General features: G+C 38.5%; 1 protein-coding gene across 1 annotated transcript in view; it reads left to right on the plus strand.

Annotated features, from left to right (window-relative positions):
* Positions 1-20,342, plus strand: part of Asah2 (N-acylsphingosine amidohydrolase 2) — an 86,707-nt gene that overhangs the window by 42,331 nt on the left and 24,034 nt on the right. The window contains exons 13-14 of the mRNA XM_004653001.2: positions 17,464-17,579; positions 18,737-18,831. Of these exons, the coding sequence (XP_004653058.2) occupies positions 17,464-17,579; positions 18,737-18,831 (211 nt within the window). The remainder of the gene's footprint in view (positions 1-17,463; positions 17,580-18,736; positions 18,832-20,342) is intronic.

A 20,342-nucleotide genomic window follows, 5' to 3' on the forward strand; every position in this document is an offset into this window, starting at 1 on the left:
CTTCCCAGGCAGTCTGTTGCCCCACTCCCTTGCAAAACTTAAAATTACTGTTGTTCCTGCCATGGTATAATAATGTCTGTGATGGGAAATGCTAACTGGAAGCTTCACCTGAGGAGAAAGTGTTCTACTAGGACCTTTTATTCTTGGGGCTTTGTCAGTCATTTCTGCTGGAGGTTCTGTGTCTGGCTTGATGCTCTACTCTTTTTTTCAACCATTTTTTCTTTATTAGTTATGTACATACTCAGTGTGAAAAACAGCACATGTTGGTACCATCCTTAACCTCATCTCTGTCCTCCACCATCCAAAGGGACCCTCCTTGTTAGGGATGGGCTTCAGCTAGGGCCCTGGTGAGACACCATGGGCTGAATCTCTCCTCAGGTTCTGCATCCCTCTGAAAAAGAAAAGCAGATTCTCCAATGGAGAGCGAAGTCAGCACTGGATAAATGGGATAACCATTTTAGTTTAGAGAGAATTTTTTTTTTTTTTTTTTTTGGTTTCTGAGGTAGGGTCTCACTCTGGCCCAGGCTGACTTGAAATTCATTCAGTAGTCTCAGGGTGGCCTCAAACTCATGGTGATGCTCCTACCTCTGCCTCCTGAGTGCTGGGATTAAAGGCATGTACCACCAGGCCTGGCTCTAGAGAGAATTTAGTAGGTGTAGGCCCTCTATAGCCCAAGATTGGTGGGAGCTTGATATTGGAAAGCAAATTCTTTTTTTGGCTATGATTCTGACTTATTTCCCAGTTCCAGCTATGGGTTCCATTCCACTGAGCAGATCTGCTAGCCAATCCAAGAGCAGTTGGTTACCCACCATGGCTGTGTGCCACTATTGCACTTGGGTGAGCATCATGTCAGGTTGTTTTCTGCTAATTAGCTTAGACCATGATTTGTTTGGACAGATGTTGGCCATTTTCCCTCAGTAGCTCATGTAGCACCTTCTGGCACTAGACAAGCTAACTGTCTGGGAACTGACTCTTCCAGATTCCAGCCAGGTCTCTCCATGCTTCGAGCTGACAGCATATGGTGTCTTCAGCAGTAGGGTCTTACCATTAACCTTTGGTGGGTCATCAAGTACTTTGACAGAAATCTGTCTTCTTTTGGGAAACCTTGCATGTCTCTCTGATCAACAGCTCATTGTGGATGTTAACCACATCCTGGTGCTGGGAGTTATAGACCAGCGCCAAGGGAAAAGAAGGAAGAAAAAGATAGGTAATATAAAAGAGAAAGAGATGAGATGGAGAAATGGCTTAGCAGTTAAGGTGCTTGCCTGGAAAGCCTAAGGACCCAGGTTTGATTCTCCAGGTCCCACATAAGCCAGATGCATGTGGCAGCACATGCATCTGGAGTTTGTTGCAGTGGCTAGAGGCCCTGGCATGCCCATGCTCTCGCTCTCATTCCCTCTCTCTCCCTCCCACCCCTCTCTCTGTCTGAAATAAATAAAAATACCCAAATCTTTAAAAAAATAAAAAAGAAAGAGAGAAGAGAGAGAGAGAAATAGGAGAAAATTAAGGTTAGTCTTTATCATACCCTCTCCAGGGCCCTTTGCTTCAGGTGCTCCCTCTAAAGACCTGATGAAGGTTCAGCCTTTTAGACTCTCTTTCAGGATATAGGACTTTATGGTACCAGTTCCATTTCAGTCTAGTTTTGTATCCACCTCCACCTTACCCTCCCCTCCTGCCCCACCCTCCCTAATGTCCAGTCCTCAAGATGCCCATTAGGTATGTCAATATCTAGGGAAGATCCAGGTTAGGAGTCACAGATGAGTGAGACCATGTGATGATTGTCTTTCTATGATTGGATGAGTTCACTAAGAATGATCTGTTCCAAGTTCGACCATTTTTCTTCAAATTTTATTGTGTCATTTTTTCCTTACTGCTTTGTAGAATTCTGTTGTGTAGATATACCACATCTTGGTTATCCATTTGTCTAATGATGGACATCTGGGTTGGTTCCAGTTCTTAGCTATTATGAAATAAGCAGCTATCAACATGGCTGAGTAAGTATCTCTGAACTGAGGCATGGAGCTTTTAGGGTAAATGCCCAGAAAGGGAATAACTGGGTGTGTTGGTAACTCTATAGTCAACCTTTTAAGGAGCCTCTATATTACTTTCCATAGTGGTTGTACCATCTTACAGTCCTACCAACAGTGAATGAGGGATCCTATTTCTCCACATCCTCGCCAACGTTTGTTTTCATTTGATTTTTTTAATGCTTGCTATCCTTACTGGGATCAGGCGGCATCTCATAGTTGTTTTAATTTACATTTCTCTGATGGTTAGGGTTGTTAAACATTTTTTAAGTGTGTGTTTGCCATTTGGAGTTCTTCCTCTGAGAACTCCCTGTTCAGTTCTCTGCCCCATTTTGTGAGTGGGTTGTATGATTTTTTTATTGTTTAGGTTTTTAAGTTCTTTGTAGATTCTAGAAATTAGGCCTCTGTCAGTTGTAAAGCTGGCAAAAGTTTTCTCCCATTTTGTGGGTAATCTATTGCCTCTGCTTATTGTATGTTTGTCTGTGAAAAAGCTTTTCAGCTTCATGAGATCCCAATGGTTGAGTGATTGTTTATGTTCCTGAGCTACTGGGGTTTTGTTCAGGAAGTATTTCCCCACTCCTATATCATGGAAAGTTCCTCCTATATTTTTCTTCTAGTAGTAGCAAAGTTTCCACTCTTATCTTGAGGTCTTTCATAGATTTGGACTTGATTTTTGTGCATGGTGTAATGTGTGGATCTAGTTTCATTTTCCTACATATGATTATCCAGTTTGTCCAGCACTATTTGTTGAAGATGCTGTCTTTTTTTCCAGTCTACATTGTCAGGGACTTTGTCAAATATCAAGTAGCTATAATTACTTGACCCAAAGTCCAGATTCTCTATTCTGTTGCAACAGTCTACATTCCTGTTTTTAGGCCAGCAACATGCTGTTTTTGTTACTATGGCTTTATAATATAGCTTTAGATCAGGTTGGTGATACTTCCAGAGGTGTTTCTTTTGCTGAGGATGAGCTTGGATTGATCCTCTATTCTTGATCTGCTACTAGCCAGTTCTTTTACATTTGCTTGCCGCATCTCTAATAAACTCATTCAAAACCAGAGAGATCTACTGTCAATATTTTGGGGTGATGATACAGTAGGTGTCTTTTGTAACTTAGTATAATTGGTATATTTATTTTACAATTATGTTAGTAATTGTACATATTATTTATGGTATACAGTGTGATGTTCTGGTACATTTATATATTATGTAATGATCAACTTAGTATGTTTAGCATATCAGTCATCTTAAACATCTGTGATTTCTTTGTGATGGCAATATTCAGAATCCTCTTATCTCACTATTTTGAACTGTACAATACTGTCCACTATCATCACCCTCTATGAACACAATATCAGAATTTATTCCTTCTATCTGGCTTTGTGTCTGTTAGCCAATCTCTCCTTACTTTGCTTTCCCTGCTCTCTTCCTACTTCTATTGACTTGGTATTTTTATTCCACACATAAATGAAATGATGTGATATTTGTATTTTTGTGTTGGGCTTATTTAATTTAATTTTGATGTCACATGTTTCTGTGACTGACAAAATTTCTTTCTTTTGTGCTTAAAAGATTTCTTTTTTTGTGCTTGAATAGTGTTCCACTGTTTATTAAACATCACATTTTCTTACCTGCTCACCAGTTAGTGGACTCATTAATTGTGAGTAGTGATGCAATGAACAGGGGTAAACAGATGAATAATCTGAAGTTGGATTGGGGCTGGAGTAGAGTTGGGGAGGTTGGAAGGGAATTTTCATTCAATAATATGAGCCTTTAGAAGTCTACAAGGACCGGGCCTTTAATCTCACACTTGGGAGGCAGAGGTAAGAGGATCAAAGTGAATTTGAGGCCACCCTAAGACTACCAAGTGAATTCCAGATCAGCCTAGGCTAAAGTGAGATTCTACCTCACACACACACAAAAAAAATCAGAAGCCTGAACAAGCTGTTCTGTTTGGTCTAGTGACTCCCTGAGTAATTCATTGGAGCCAATATTAGTTGAGTCAGGGGTCTTCAGATGCTCAATGTCTATTGTCCCAGGTCCTCTTCCTGCATATATGTTCACAAAATTATGAAAGATTATTTTATGTCACTTCTTTATTATTGTAATAATATACATTATCATGTTAAATGGAAAATGGAAGAGTCTCCCTTCTAAGTAAGATCTTGGCTTATTTCATACATATATACTAGAAGTATGAATTTAAAAATTAATGAATCTTGTTTCAATTTGATATATTTGGCAAGTTATTTTGGGGCATTGCTCACCAAGCTTTGCGTAATGTTCTACACAATGGTTTCGTTTTTGGTAACAGGTTTGTTAAGAAATATTTAGTGAATCATCTTAGCCAGGTGTATGTGGTATGTGTATGTGTTTGTACATGCATGGGCACATGTGTATTCAGGTAAGCATCCATGAATGCAAAGGCCAGAGGCTGAAGGCAGTTATTTCCCTCAGCCACATTCTACCTTTAAAAAAATTTTTTTTATTAATTAGTTTTGTATTCAGCAAATACAGTCAGATTGGTACCATGATTAGGCTCATCCATGACTTACCCCCACCCCTTGGCCCCTCTTTGTTGAGGTATATGGGTCATGCATTGTGGAGTTAGCCCTCAGTTATAGGTAGGATAAATGTCTCTACATATTATGACCCAACATATGGTTCTGACATTCTTTCTGCCCCCTCTTCCACAAAATTTCCCTGAGCCATGTTGGGTTCATTTTTGGTCTACTTCAGTGATGAGGTGTTGAGGGCCTCTGGGTCTCTGGCTCTCTGATTTGGTAGGAGTTGATTTTTCTCTGTGTTATTTTTTGAGACAAGGCTTCTCACTGAACTTAAAGGTCATCAATTCGTCTAGACTGGCAAGCCAACAAACCCTAGAGATCCTCCTGTTTTGGCCTCCCCAGCACTGGGATTATGTGTGCAAGCTGGAATCCAAGCAGAGGCTCTCCTGCTTACACAGCAAGCACATTCCCCCCTGAGCAATCTCCCAGCCCCTGTGTGTACATGTATACCCTCTTGCATGTGGTCAGTTTTAGAACACTTTTATCACTTCTCAAGAACACCACAAATTGTAGCTCTCACATGCCCTCTTCTCCAATCTTCCCCATATGTTAGCAGCCACTAAGTTTTCCATCTCTACATTTCCTTAGACTTTCATATAAGTAGTAGCACACAATTATTACCTTTTTGTTGGCATCTTTTGTGCAGTATCCCACTTTTGGAGTTCTATGTAGAACACAGAGCAGCATTCTATGCTTTCTTATGGGTGAATTGTATCTCATTGCATCAATATAGAAGATGTTATTTACACATTGCTTAGTTGAACATTTTGATTTTTCTATTTTTTTGGTTATTATGAATAATGCTGCTGTAACTGCCTGTGCATATATTTTTGTGGGGGCCTGTATCTTTATTTTCCTCTTGGTTATACACTGAATAATGGAGTTGCTGGATCAACTTCTAAAGTGGTTACAGTATATACTTGCTACCTTTCCACACCTTGGTCAATACTTGCAGTTACTGACATTCTACTGCCATAGTGTATGTAGATGATATATTATTGTATTTCCCGTTTTCATCTCCATGATTATTATGTCAAATATCTTTTCTTGTGATTATTGAATATTACATACACATATATATTTACAGATATGTTCCTTAGAGAGATGATATTCCTATTTTTCACATTTTAAAATTTGGGCTTAACTTTTTGTTATTGAGCTATGAGTTTCTTTATGTGTACTGTGTATAAGTTTCTTATCAGATATATAGTTAGAGAATAACTTCTTTCATTATGCATGTTGCTTTTTTACTTACTTTCCTTTTTCCCGTTTCTTTTCTTGATTATAGTCTTCGAAACACTATTGTACTTTATTTCTTATGAAGTCCAAAGCACTTTTTCTTTTCTTGCTAGTGGTTTGGTACCATAGTTAAGATTCAAGAGTGCCGACCTTCTACTTCTTCAGATGTTTCAATGTTTTATCTCATCAATACAGGCCTTGAGCCAGTTCAAGCTCACCTTTGTATTTACTCTGAGGACTTGCCTTAATTCTTTGCACATAGCTACTCAGTGATCACAGCACTGTTTATTGAAAATTCCATTTTGCATCTATTGACCTTTGACATAGCCAGTAAAGATCAGTGGGCACATGGATTCATTGCTTAAGTGCATCCTGTTACCTGCTGGATTTCCCATCTCCCTCTTTTTCTCTCACATGATGCCCTTTCTAGTTCTTTAACATTAAATATAAATTCCACCTATGAGAGAAAACATGTGATATTTGTCTTTTCTGAGTCAGGCAAAATTTGCTTATGGTAATGATTTCCAATATGATTGGGACTTATAGGTTCTTTTACATTATTCTTTCTAAAGGTTGTTTTGACTCATTTGAGCTGTTTCTCATCACACAGAAATGTCAAAACTAGGTTGTAAATTTGTTCAAAGAAGTCAAATAAGATTATGAGTAGGTTTGCATCAATTATCTTGAAGAATACTGCCATATTAACTATATTAAGGCTTTCGATTCAGGAACATGACTCCATCTGTTTATCCAGATAATTCTTTAATTCAACAATGTTTTATCGTTTTCAGGAGAAAGTTTAATACTTATTTTGTAAAATTTATTTCTAAGTATTTTGTTTTTGATGTCATTGAAAATGAAATTATTTTCTTAATTTCATTTTTAGAGTTTTCATTGCAAATGTACAGAAATACAATTGATTTTGTGTATTGGTCTTATGTTCTGCAACCTTACTGAATACGCTGGCTATTTTTAATAGCTTATAAATTGATTATTTAGATTTCTTTTCTATCTTTTTGAGAGAGGTTGTGTGGTGATTTGATTCAGGTATCCCCCATAAACTTAGGTTTTCTGAGTGCTAGGTTCCCAGCTGATGGAGATTTGGGAATTAACTCCTGAAAGGAGTGTATTGTTGGGGGTGGGCTTATGGGTGTTATAGCCAGTTTCCCCATGCCAGTGTTTGGCACACTCTCCTGTTGCTGTTGTCCACCTGATGTTGGCCAGGGGGTGATACCCACCCTTTGCTCATGCTATCATTTTCTCTGTCATCACGGAGCTTCCCTCTCAAGTCTGTGAGCCAACATAAACTTCTTTTTTTCCCCACAAGCTGCTCTTGGTTGGGTGATTTCTACCAGCAATGCAAACCTGACTGCAACAGGTTGCATGTGTAGCGAGGATGACCTTGAACTTCTGGTTTTCCTGCCTCTTCCCTTCCAGTGCTGAGATTTCACACACGTGTCACCGTGTGCAGTTTGTGTGGTACTGGGGCTTGAACCCAGGGCCTTTTGCATATTAGGCAAGCACTACCAGTTGTGTTACATGCCCAGAACTACTTTTTTCTCTCTCTATAAAACTATCTTATCTGCAGACAGATATTATTATTTTTTAATTTGGCTAGAACTTCCAGCACATTGTTGAAGTAGGAGTAAAAATAATAGAAATTTTCTATTATTCCTGATAGCAGGAGAACATATTTAGTCGTTCATGATCAGGCATGTGCATTAAGTTATTATGAAATAGTAATGGAGCTTTTTCAAAGGCTTTTTTTTTTCTATTGAGGTAATCACATTATTTTTAGAAGTTCTAAATTTGTATTTTAAATCAATTTTTAAAATATGAGAAAGAGAGAAGCATAGAGAAAGAGGAAGAGAAAGAGGCAGAGAGAGAGTGAAGGAGGTAGAATGGGTGTGTCAGAGCATCAAGCCACTGCAAATGAATGCCAGACACATGTGTCACTTGGTGCATCTGGGCTTACATGGGTCCTGGGTAATTGAACCTGGTGCTTTGGCTTTGCAGGCAAACGCCTTAACTGCTAAGCCATCTCTCTAGCGCCTTAAATCAGTTTTTGAATGTTAAATAAATCTTCCATTTCTGGAAAATCTCCACTGCTCATGGTGTATAATAATTCTATCAAAAAGAGAGGTACTCTGCATGAGTAGATAAAGCAGCTGTCAGAATCCACAGGTTGTTAAATGCCAGTGATGAACTACCTTCCTATTAGCCAGGGGACCCTCAGAGACCCCTAGGACAATTCAGGTTAGTGCTACTGCTATTAGCTGCCCATCTGAACTACATTGCAAAAACCCTATTTCTAAAGACTCCACACATTCTGATTACACACAGAGAGAAATTAACCCTACTGGCTAGCTGGGAGGTGCTATGCAGACTGCTAGGGAAGAATTGTTATCATTAGTCTTACTTAGCTGAACTCTGCATGCAGCCCTACTGACCAACCTGGCATGATATGCCCACTGGTACAATGGTGGCAAGTCTGTCATGGGGGCAACCAACTACTTTCTGATTGGATTTGAGGCCGACTCCGTGGGAAAGAATCCACATCTGGTACTGTAACCAGGTCAGAATCCCATGCCTGAGGAGGGCACATGATCTATTGGGGAATTACTGTTATTGTTTTGTTAAATGGACATATTGTGTGCATAAAATAGCCTTATTTAAAAAAATATTTACTTAAGAGAGAGAGAGAGAGAGAGAGAGAGTGAGAGAGAGAGAGAGAGGGAGAAAATGAGAGAACATATGGGCATACCAGGGCCTCCTGCCTCTGCAAATGAACTCTAGCTTCTGAAGCTACTTTGTGGGTCTGGTTTTATGTGTGGCTTTGCTAGCAAGTACCTTTAACCACTGAGCCATCTTTCCAGCTTCCAAATTGCCTTCGCAGTAACTATGTTTATGACTAGGGAGATGATTCAGTAGGTAAAAGTACTTGCTACACAGTGTGGTACTTGAGTTCAGACCCCCAGAAGCTATATAAGGCCAAGTGTAACACTGAGCATTTGTAATCCCAGTTCTCCTGTGACAAAATGGGAGAGACAGAATAATACTGGAAGCTGTGGGCCAGCTTGTTTGGTTCATGAAGCAATGAGCAAGAGACCCTGTCTCAAATAAGGTAGAAGGTGAGAATACTTTTGACCTTCACACATGATCTGAGGCATGCAAACATCTGTACACACACACACACACACACACACACACACACACACACACACATGTAATGATAAAAAATGATGAAACTTTAAAACAACTTTTAAAAATTATTTATTTTTGGGCTGGAGAGATGGCTTAGTGGTTAAGTGCTTGCCTGTGAAGCCTAAGGACCCCAGTTCGAGGCTCAGTTCCCCAGGACCCACGTTAGCTAGATGCACAAGGGGTCGCATGCATCTGGAGTTTGTTTGCAGTGGCTGGAAGCCCTGGCGTGCCCATTCTCTCTCTCTCTCACTCTCTCTCTCCTCCTCCTCCTCCTCCTCTCTGTCACTCTCAAATAAATAAATAAAAATAAGCAAAAAATTATTTACTTTTGATGAGAGAGGCAGAGAGAGAGGATATGAATGGGCATACCAGGGCCCTTCTGCCACTGTGAATGAACTCCAGATGCTTGCATCACTGTATGTCTGGCTACGTGGGACCTGGAGATTCAAACAAGCTTTCTTAGGCTTTGCAGGCAAGCATCTTAACCACTAAGCCATCTCTCCAGTTCAATAACTATATTTATACCCATAGATTAGTGCTGCTATCAGCTTTTGTCAGAGTAGATTTTTCTTGCATTAGGTAGCAGTAACTACAGACATTCCTAAGTGAACAAAATAATGAGAATAAATAATGATTGAATGTTTAGTTCTAACTAAAATGTGTATATTACACCCTGTAAGGCTCTGTCTTGTTTATTTATATTTTATTTTATTATTATTATTTTTGCTTTTTTTTTTGAGGTAAGTTTTCACTCTAGCCCAGCCTGACCTGGAATTCACTATGTAGTCTCAGGTGGCCTCGAACTCATGGCGATCCTCTCACCTCTGCCTCCTGAGTGCTAGGATTAAAGGCATGCACCACTATACCCGGCTGCAATACTGTTTTGGATTCACTATTTTCTTCGGGAGCCTTAATGGCTTCCATTTTTCCTTTCCAACCATAAAAGCCCTCACTCCACAAGTCAGGGATCCAATGTAGGGGTTCTGCTGGAATTAAAGGTGTGTGCCACCATGCCCGGAATTTTTATCATTATTATTAACAACAAATTTTATATGGACACATCATGTGTTGGAACCCCCTTTTCCCTCTCAGCCTCCATTCCTCTGAGTACCCTCCTCAGTGGGGTTGCAGGTATTCCCCATGGGGTTGTGGGTTATTGCACTGTGGGAGCAGTAGTCAGGTTTTTTTTTTTTTTTTTGATGGGGGGGGTGGGGAGGGAGGGAGGGAATGCCTCTGAACATGATGTCTCAATCTGTGGCTATTACAATCTTTCCACCCTCTCTTCCACCAAATTCCCTGAGCCGTGTTGGTTGTGTTAGGAGCCTCTGGATTTCTGTTTTGGTAAGTGTTGAGTATTCTCTGGGCCTGTTTCCTTCACCCTGGTGCTGATTGTCAGGCTCACCATGGAAGCAGCACTCTTGCTCATCTCCTCAGTTCCTCTGTGGTTTCAGCTGTTGCTTGGCTGAAGTGTGAGGGGTAGTTTATCTCCTCAGGTCCTATTAAATTCTGAAAAAGAAAAACAGATTCTCCAACAGACAGTGAAGTTACAACAGCTTAAATGGGGTTAATTTAGGGAAAATTTGATGTCTGTAGCCCCTCTTTTAGCCAAAGACAAGTGAGAACTTGACACTGGAGAGCATAAGTTTTGTCTCCATAAGATTGTGATCTGGTTTCCAATTCCAGATATGGGCTCCTTTACACTGAGTGGATCTCTTAGCCAGTCAGAAAGCTATCGGTTACCCACCAAGGCTGTGTGCCACTAATGCACTGGTGTGTACATCCTGTCAGGGTGTTTGCTTCCGAGTAGCTTAGACCTCTGGTTGCTCAGACTGTTGTTGGCCACTTTCCCCCAGCAGCTCAGGTAGTGCTTCCCAGCACTAGACATGCTAACTGTCTGGGGACTGTCTCTCTTCTGGATTCCAGTCAGGTCTCGCCACGTTCTGTGTCAACAGCTTATGAAGTCTTCAGTGATAGGGTCTTACCCTTTTCCTCAGGTGGGTAATCAAGTGCTTTGACAGAGACCTGTCTTGTTTTGGGGACCTTGTAGGTCTTTCTGATCAACAGCTCATATGGGTAGCAATTAATTTCTGTTACTAGGAGTTACATGGCAGAGACAAAAAAAAAAACCCAACTTTTCTTTTAAGCTTAGGTTTCATCCTACCCTCTACAGTGCCCTTCTTTTCAGATGCTTCCCCTTAACTCCTGTCGAGGGTTCTATCTTTTAGTCTACCCCCAAAGATAAATGTTTCTATGGTACCAGTTCATTTTGGATTTAGTTTTGTGTTTGCTTTTCCCCACCCTATCATTCTCCTCCCCTCAAACCCTTCCATCCTTATTGTCTGACCATTGACTTATCTATCGGATATGTCAGCAACTTGAGCTGGTCCAGGTCATGAACAACAGATAAGTGAGACCATGCGGCATTTGTCTTTTTGTGATTGTGTGAGTTTTCTCTGAGTATGATCTGTTCCATGTCTGCCCATTTTTCTAAAAATTTTATTGTATCTTTTTTTTTTTTCTGTTGGGTAGAATTCCATTTTATGAATGTTCCACAACTTCTATCTGGGTCAGATCTAGTTCTTAGCTATAATGAATTGAGCAGCTAGAAACATGGTTGAGAAAATATCACTGTAGTGAAGTATGGAACATTTAGGAAAATGCCCAGTAAAGCATTCCTCTTTCCCCATATCCTCCCCAACATTTGTTGTTTTTGATTTTTTAATGTTTCCCACCTTTAGTGGAGTAAGGTGGATCTCATAGTTGTTTTAATCTGCACTTCCAGGATGGCTAGGATTGTTGAACATTTTCTTAAGTGTGTGTTAGCCAGTTATGATTCTTCCTCTGAAAACTCCCTATTCTGTTCTCTGCCCCATTTTTGGAGTGGGATGTCTACTTTTTAGTTCTTTGTAGATTCTAGATATTAGACTACTGTCAGTGGTATAGCTGGTGAAAATTTTCTCCCATTCAGTAGGTAATCTGTTTATGGTCTATTTGTCTGTGCAAAAGCTTTTTAGCTTCACGAGATCCCATTGGTTCAGTGAATGTTTAATTTCCTGGGCTGCTGCAGTTTTGTTCAGGAAGTCTTTCCCCACTCCTATCTTGTGGAGAGTTCCTCTTATTTTTTCTTCCAGTAGGAGAAGAGTTTCAGGTCACATATTGAGGTTTATAATCCATTTGGGATTCATTTATTTTGTATCATGAGATGAGATGAGTGGGTCTAGTTTTATTTTTCTACATTTGTTCATCCAATTTGTCCAGCACCATTTGTTGAAGATGCTGTCTTTTCTCCAGGCTACACTATTGGCACCTTTGTCAAAGATCAAGTAGCTGCAGTTACTTGACCTAAGGTCGGGGTCTTCACTTCTGTTCCACTGGTCTACATTTCTGTTTTTATGCCGGTACCATGCTGTTATTGTTACTGTGGCTTTGTAATATTGCTTTAGATTGGATATGGTAATACTTACAGAGGTTTTGCTTTTACTGAGGATATTTTTGGATATCTGAGACCTTATGCCATTCTGTATAACTTTTTATTTATTTATTTATGTAAAACTTCCATGACAATATCCCATGGTAATTCTTTCCCTACTCCCACTTTCCCCTTTGAAACTCCACCCTCCATCATGACCCCTCTCCCTCTCAATCAGTCTCTCTCTTATTTTGATGTCATGATCTTTACTGCTATTATAATAGTCTTGTGTAGGTAGTGTCAGGCACTGTGAGGTCATGGATATCCAGGCCATTTTGTGTCTGGAGGAGCACGTTGTTAGGAGTCCTATCTTTCCTTTGACTCTTACATTCTTTCTGCCATTTCTTCCACAATGGACCCTGAGTCTTAGAAGGTATGATAGAGATATGTCAGTGCTGAGCACTCCTCTTCCACCTCTTCTCAGCACCATGGTGCCTTCTGAGTCATCCTGAGGTCACTGCCATCTGAAAAGAGAAGCTTCTCTAACCAAAAGTGAGAGTAACATTAATATATGTATATGGACATTAAGAGAAGTGCTTACTGGGCAGTTTGGTGAGCAGAGTATATACATTTAGCCAGATAGCAGCGGATGTTACACCCCTAGGGCTCATGACTACCCCTGTTGTAGGTGTTCCATATCAGGGATGTATTCCCTTCCATGGAGCAGGCCTCCAGTCAAATTAGAGGAAGGTTGATTTGCCCCATAACAGATGTGCCACTATTGTACCCGTTGGCTCATTTGGTCTGGCTGGCCAAATATAAGGCTTGCAGTGTCCACTGTTGAGTATCTTCACTGGTGATTTTTTTTCTCCCATTGAAATGCATGCAACATGGCTTTTCTCAGCTTTCTCTCAGCTGGTCTACATAGAGGTGGTTTGCAGCTCACCTCCAGCAGGGGTTCTCAGTAACCTTGCAGCTCAAGTATGTGGAGTCTTCAGCAATAGGGTCTTACCATTTATTCCTGGTGAGAAACTAAGGGCCTCAGCAATAGCCTGTAATGTTTTGGGGGCATCAGGCACCTCCCTGACAAACAGCTCACTGGAAGGTATTCCATCTCCAGCATCAAAAATTTTCTAAGAACAATCGATGGCTCGTGTATGTTCCATTGTCTGAAAAAGTAGGTTTCCCTATGACTTATTTATATCCTCTTAGAATTTGATTAACCCTACCTCTACCTTTCCTTTATTCAGTCTCTTTAGCCCTTTTCACTCCTAATTAATCTGTTTTTCTACTTATATATTTACATAATACCACCCTATTAAGTGCCCCCATTCTCCCTTTCTGTTCTCTTTATATCTCCTTTATTGGCTTACTGGGCTCTGCTATTGAGTTTTCTTTCTACTCACACAGAAGTCCGATCACCTGTAGCTAGGATCCACATATGAGAGAAAACATGCAGTATTTGGCTTTCTGGGCTGGGGATACATCACTTTGCATAATCTTTTCCAGATTCATCCATTTTCCTGCAAATTTCATAACTTCATTTTGCTTTACTGATGAGTAGAACTCCATTGTGTAAATGTGCCACATTTTCATTATTCACTACTCAGTTGAGGGACATCTAGTCTGGTTCCATTTCCTAGTTACTGTGAATGGAACAGCAATAAACATGGTTGAGCAAGTATCTCTAAGGTAGTGAGACGAGTTCTTAGGATATATGCCTCAGAGTGGTATAGCTGGGTCATATGGTAGATCTATTTTTAGCCGTTTCACGAACCTCCACACTGATTTCCACAATGGCTGGACCAGATTGCATTCCCACCAACAGTGTAGAAGGGGTTCCTGTTTTTCTGCATCCTCATCAGCAGGTCATTTGTTTTCATGATGGTTGTCAATCTGACAGGAATGACATGGAATCTCAACATAGTTTTAATCTGCATTTCCCTGATGACTAGGGATATAGAACATATTTTTAGATGTTTATATGCCATTTCTATTTCTTCTTTTGAAAACTCTGTATTTAGTTCTATAGTCCATTTTTAATTAGGTTGTTTGACTTCTTATTATTTAATTTTTGAGTTCTTTTTATATCCTAAATGTTAATCCTATATCAGATGAATATTTGGCAAAGATTTTCTCTCATTCTGTAGATTGCCTCTTTGCTGTATTCATAGTGTCTTTTGCTATACAAAAGCTTTGTAATTTCATGAGCTCCCAGCAGTTAATCTGTGGTTTTATTTCCTGAGCAACTTGGGTCATATTCAGAAAGTCTTTGCCAAGACCAGTATGTCAAAGGGGTTCCCTTACTTTTTCCTCTAGCAGTTTCAGAATTTCAGGTCTGATATTAAGGTCTTTGATACATTTGGACTTAATTTTTGTACATGGAGAGTGATAAGGATCCAATTTTATCCTTCTACAGATAGATATCCAGTGTTCCTAGCACCACTTGCTGAAGAGGCTGTGTTTTCTCCAATGAGTATTTTTGGCTTTTTTTTTTTTTTTTTTGAATAGCAGGTGGCTGTAGCTGCCCAGACTTTTATCTGGGTCCTCTATTCTGTTCCACTGATCTACATGTCTGCTTTTGTGCCAGTACTATGATATTTTTGTTACTATGGCTCTGTAGTATAGGTTAAAATCAGGTATGGTGATACCACCAGCCTTATTTTTGTTGCTCAAAATTGTTTTAGATATTCAAGGATTTTTGTGCTTCCAAATGAATTTTTGGATTTCTTTTTCTATTCCCATGAGGAATGCCATTGGAATTTTGATGGGTATTACATTAAATGTGTAGATTGCTTTCAGTAAGATTGCCATTTTTTCAATATTGATTCTTCCAATCCAAAAATAAGGAATGTCTTTCCATTTCCTAGTATCTTCTGCAGCAATTTCTCACTCGAATATTTTAAAGTTTTCATTTAGAGATCCTTCACTTCCTTGGTTAGGTGTATTCCAAGGTATTTTTTATTTATGCAATTGTGAATGGGATTGATTCTGATTTCATCCTCTGTGTGTTTGTTGTTAGCATATAGGAAGGCTACTGATTTCTGTGTGTTTATTTTGTATCTTGCTTCATGGCTATAGGTGTTTCTCAGCTCTAATAGTTTGCTGGTAGAGTCTTTAGGGTCCTTTATGTATAGAATCATGTTATCTGAAAATAATGGTAACTTGCTCTCTTTCTTTCCAATTTGTATCCATTTTATATGTATATCTTGCCTTATTGTTATGGATAAAACTTCCAGTACTATATTAAATAAAAGTGGGGAGAGTGGACACCATTGTCTTGTTCATGATATGAATTTTGAGATCAGTTTTTCCTATCTCTGTGAAGAATGATGCTGGAAGTTTTATTGGTATTCCATTAAATCTGTATATTGATTTTGGTATAATTACCATTTTTTAACAATATTAATTAAACCTATCCAGGAGCATGGGAGGTCTTTCCATTCTCTCAAGTCCTCCTCAATTTCTTTCTTGAGTTGGTTTATATTTTCATTATATAAGTCTTTTACATCTTTGGTTAGTGTTATTCCAAGGTATTTAATTTTTTGTTGCTATTGAAAATGGAACAACCTCACTGATTTCTTTTTCTGTACATTTGTCCTTTGCACATAGAAAGACTACTGTTTTGTGTGTATGTGTTGATTTTGTATCCTGCCACTTTACTGAGGGAATTAATTACCTTTAGAAATTTTGAGATAGAGACTTTTGGGTCACCTATGTATAGGATCATGTCATCTGAAAATAGGGCTAACTTGACTTATTTTTTTCCAATTTGTATCCCTTTTATCTCTTTCTCATGTCTTATTGCTTGGGCTATTACAGTGGGCACTCCTGTCTTGTTCCCAATTTCAATGGGAACTCCTTGAGTCTTTCCCCATTAAGTATTATTTTGGCTTAAGGGGATATATATATATATGGAGAGAGAGAGATAGAGAGAGAGAGGACCTTAATTGTGTTGAGATATAAATCCTACATGCCTACTCTTTCCAGTGTTTTGATCACGAAGTGGTGGTATATTTGTCAACGGTCTTCTCTTCATCAATAGAGATGATCATGTGTTTCTTGTGATGAAATTTACTTAAGTGGTGTATTACATTGACCGATTTCCATATGTTGGTTGAACCGTCCCTTCATCCCTGGGATGAAGCCTACTTGATCAAGGTGGATAATGCTTTTGATGTGTTGTTGAATTTAATTTGCATGGGTTTTGTTCAGGAGCTTTGCATTTAAATTTATCAAGGATATAGGACCATATATATATATATATATATATATATATATATCTTTTTCTTGTTGTATCTCTCTCTAGTTTTGGTATTAGGGTGATATAGTTGTTATATTTATTATTGAAAATCCCATGATTATTGTGAATCATTTTCTGTTTCCTTCATTTCCAAGCAGTTATTTTTTATCAGTTTTATTTTATGTATTTATTGTTTTGCTACTAATCAAATATATGCTTACAATTGTTGTAGTTCCCCATTGGATTATAGATTATTAATTCACAGATTATATAGTTAATTAAAGTTTTTTCTTACGTTATATATTTTATGATTATTTTTTGTTTTTGTTACTCATGTGAATAGTGTGTGTGTGTGTGTGATTTGAATGATGATTAGGCAGTCTTTCAATGACCATAAGCCAGACAACTGATAACTGGTATTATAATTTAGAGGTATCTTGGTTAGTTTTTAGAATAGGAAAATGTGATTTATTTCACAAGTTTATTGTTAATTATATAAAATGGTCTTTATTTGCAAGGATAATAGATCAAAATTTCTGAAGATATTAAATAAAGTATATTCTCTTACTGTCTTGTCCAAACTGAGGGCCTAATTATTGGCAAGTTTTTTTTGTAATACACAGAGCACACTGCCTCTTCTATTGCACAAATCATTAATTAGTTTAGCAAAGTGTCTGAAACTTCTAAAAGGACTTTGTACAATGTTTGTCTAAATAATGATTTTTTTCAGAGAGTTAGTTCAAGGAACCATATTAATCAAAACAACTCTAATAGGAACAACAGAAGGAGACCCATTTTGGGATACCATTCGAGATCAGCTACTGGGCAGGCCATCTGAAGAAATTAAAGAATGCCATAAACCAAAGCCAATCCTACTTCATACTGGAGAGGTAATATATTTGACTTATCATAGTGAACAGTATATTATAATTTTTAATTTGTTAGCAATCAGATAATTAATAGACTATGTCTATTAAAATAGGAGATATTTAATTACTCCCTCATAAATTTTTTAAAAATAATTTTTATTGGGAACTTTAATATATGCTCCCTTATAAATTTTTTAGTATTAAAAGCTTAAATCCTACAAATCTAACCCTGAGGAATAGAATTGTGTTTATCAAACATACCGCCTTATCTTGCCATAGTCTTGATATGTAAATGAGACAACTGGAACAGTGGGGAAGAAAGAACAAGATTAACACTCATCTTATTCAAGCTCCAGGTCAGCAATCTGAGGAGAATTCTTTTCAGAGGAAAACATGTGGGTCATATTACAACCATATTCATGTGTCAATTCTTTCACACTGGAGGCAAAACTAGTAATCAAAGGCACTTTCATTTAACATTCCCATAGAACATAACTTTTTACATTTTAAGCTTAAAAGATCATTTCAATATACATAGAAATATGGATTGTTGAAGAACAACTTTTAAAAATAGATTTTTTTCTAATATTCTATTAAATTCTTAGGGAAGAATACACACACACACACATATATGTATATATATTTAGAGAGAGAGAGAGAGAGGGAGAGAGGGAGAGAGAGAGAGAGAGAGGGGAACAAAGGAATAGAGATTACAGTAATTTGAATATGGAAGAGGAGAAGTCTTTCTTGGAGAAACTTTCCAGATAAGGCAAGAGTTGGGAATTCTAAACTTAAAATGCTTCTATGGTGAAAATGGCAAACAATTACATTAATCTATTCCACACGTCATTCCTTATTCATTGAGTAAAAGAACAGTCACTCGCACTATGCTGGAAGAACACTTATTCCAAAATGACAAATCCATCAAGACTTCACTGATAAGTTGAGGCTCATGTAATGTTAGCATTTGAGATTCACATGTTATCACAAGGACATGGATATGCACAGAGTATATTTAATGCTATGCCATAAATTAGAAATAAATCCTATGTTATAGTAGAAAAGCAAAACTAACTTCAGGCATTGGGAATTTTTTAAATAAAAGAACTTGTGTGAATGACTATTGTTCATATGAAGCATAATACATCTAACACTGTTTCCTTGCTCTGGGATCCTAGCTAACAAAACCTCATCCTTGGCATCCAGATATTGTTGATGTTCAGATTATCACTATTGGGTCACTGGCCATAGCTGCTATCCCTGGAGAATTTACGTAAGTTCTTTAAAAATTTTTTCTTAATAAAAAAATGTGTTCTATTGGAATCAATTCTATGTGAACACAGTTGTCTACTGATCTCTACTATACCATGTTAATCAATAATAATGACAAATATTTTTGCCCCACTTTTGGTGAGGACCCCTGAAGAACAAATCTCTTTATGCCTGTTTCCAGTGGGCAGGGTGAGGCCCACCTGAAAATTTATAAGACAGTGCAGTAGGTTTACTTAAGCAGGTACATAGATTTGAAATAATGTAAAAATATGGGACTTCATGCAATTAGTTCTGATATTGAAAGTGCAGTTTTTGATATAAAAAACACAGAACCTACCTTTTATTCTATGTTTCCCATCTCAGTAAATAACAGTTTTCTTGAAATTGTTCCCAAAGTCTCTCTCTTTTTCCTACTTCAATTATTCAGTCAATTCTATGCAGTCTGCCCAACACATTCAGTCCTCTCTTTCCCCTCAGGCCAATGTTCTCCTTCAACCAGATTATTTCAGAACCTTCTGTTGGGTCTGCCCCATCTTTATTATTGCTATGTAGTCTTTTCTCCACACAGCATCCTGATGAGTTCCCTTAAAACATGACTTATGTCTTGCCAATTCTCTCTTCAAAAGCTCCTAACCAGTTTCCATTTCATCCCAGGGAAATACTCAGATCCTTACATTATCCTACAAGTTTCCATGCAATATGTTCTTCAGCAAGCTCTCTGATGTAATTTCTTATCATCTCCCTCTGTATGGAGGGAATTACACATGCCCTTGCTAGATCGAGAAAGGAAGGGCTTGAGAACTTTCTGGGTTTTTTTTTTTTTTCTGCATAAAATATACTCCTTCCAGATATCTTCATGGCTGAATCCTTTTGTTTTTTATCCTTTGCTGAAATATCATCTAATAGGGATGCTTGTTCAGCTCATCATTTCCATTTGTACCTACCAGTGTCATGTCACATCAGCACCAGTGCCGCTGCCACCACCACCACCACTTCCTTCATCTTCATTTATTATGTTCATAGTGATTATTGTCATCTTGTCACATCCCCCGCCACCCCAAGGTAGGGTCTCACTGTAGCTCAGGCTGACCTGGAATTCACTATGTAGTCTCAGGGTGGCCTTGAACTCTTGGCAATCCTCTTACCTGTGCCCCCCAAGTGCTGAGATTAAAGGCGTGCACCACCATGCCTGGCTTGTCATCTTGTTTTTTAATCTGATGGTTGGTCATCTCCCTTCCTAGAATGTAAGTTCCATACTATTAAATCACTGGTACCTAAAAGTGAGCCTGTTAAGTAGCAAATGCTCTGTGTGTGTGTGTGTGTGTGTGTTTGAGGTAGATTCTTACTATAGCCCTGGCTGGCCTGGAATTCACTATGCATTCTCAGGGTGGTCTTGAACTTACAGTGATCCTCTGACCTCTGCCTCCCGAGTGCTGGGATTAAAGGCATGAGCCACCGTACCCAGCTCAGTGTTTTACTGAAGGGTTAAATATAGGAATGAAGTGGTCCTTA

This window comes from Jaculus jaculus, chromosome 1 (genome assembly GCF_020740685.1).
Source record: "Jaculus jaculus isolate mJacJac1 chromosome 1, mJacJac1.mat.Y.cur, whole genome shotgun sequence".
NCBI lineage: Eukaryota > Metazoa > Chordata > Mammalia > Rodentia > Dipodidae > Jaculus > Jaculus jaculus.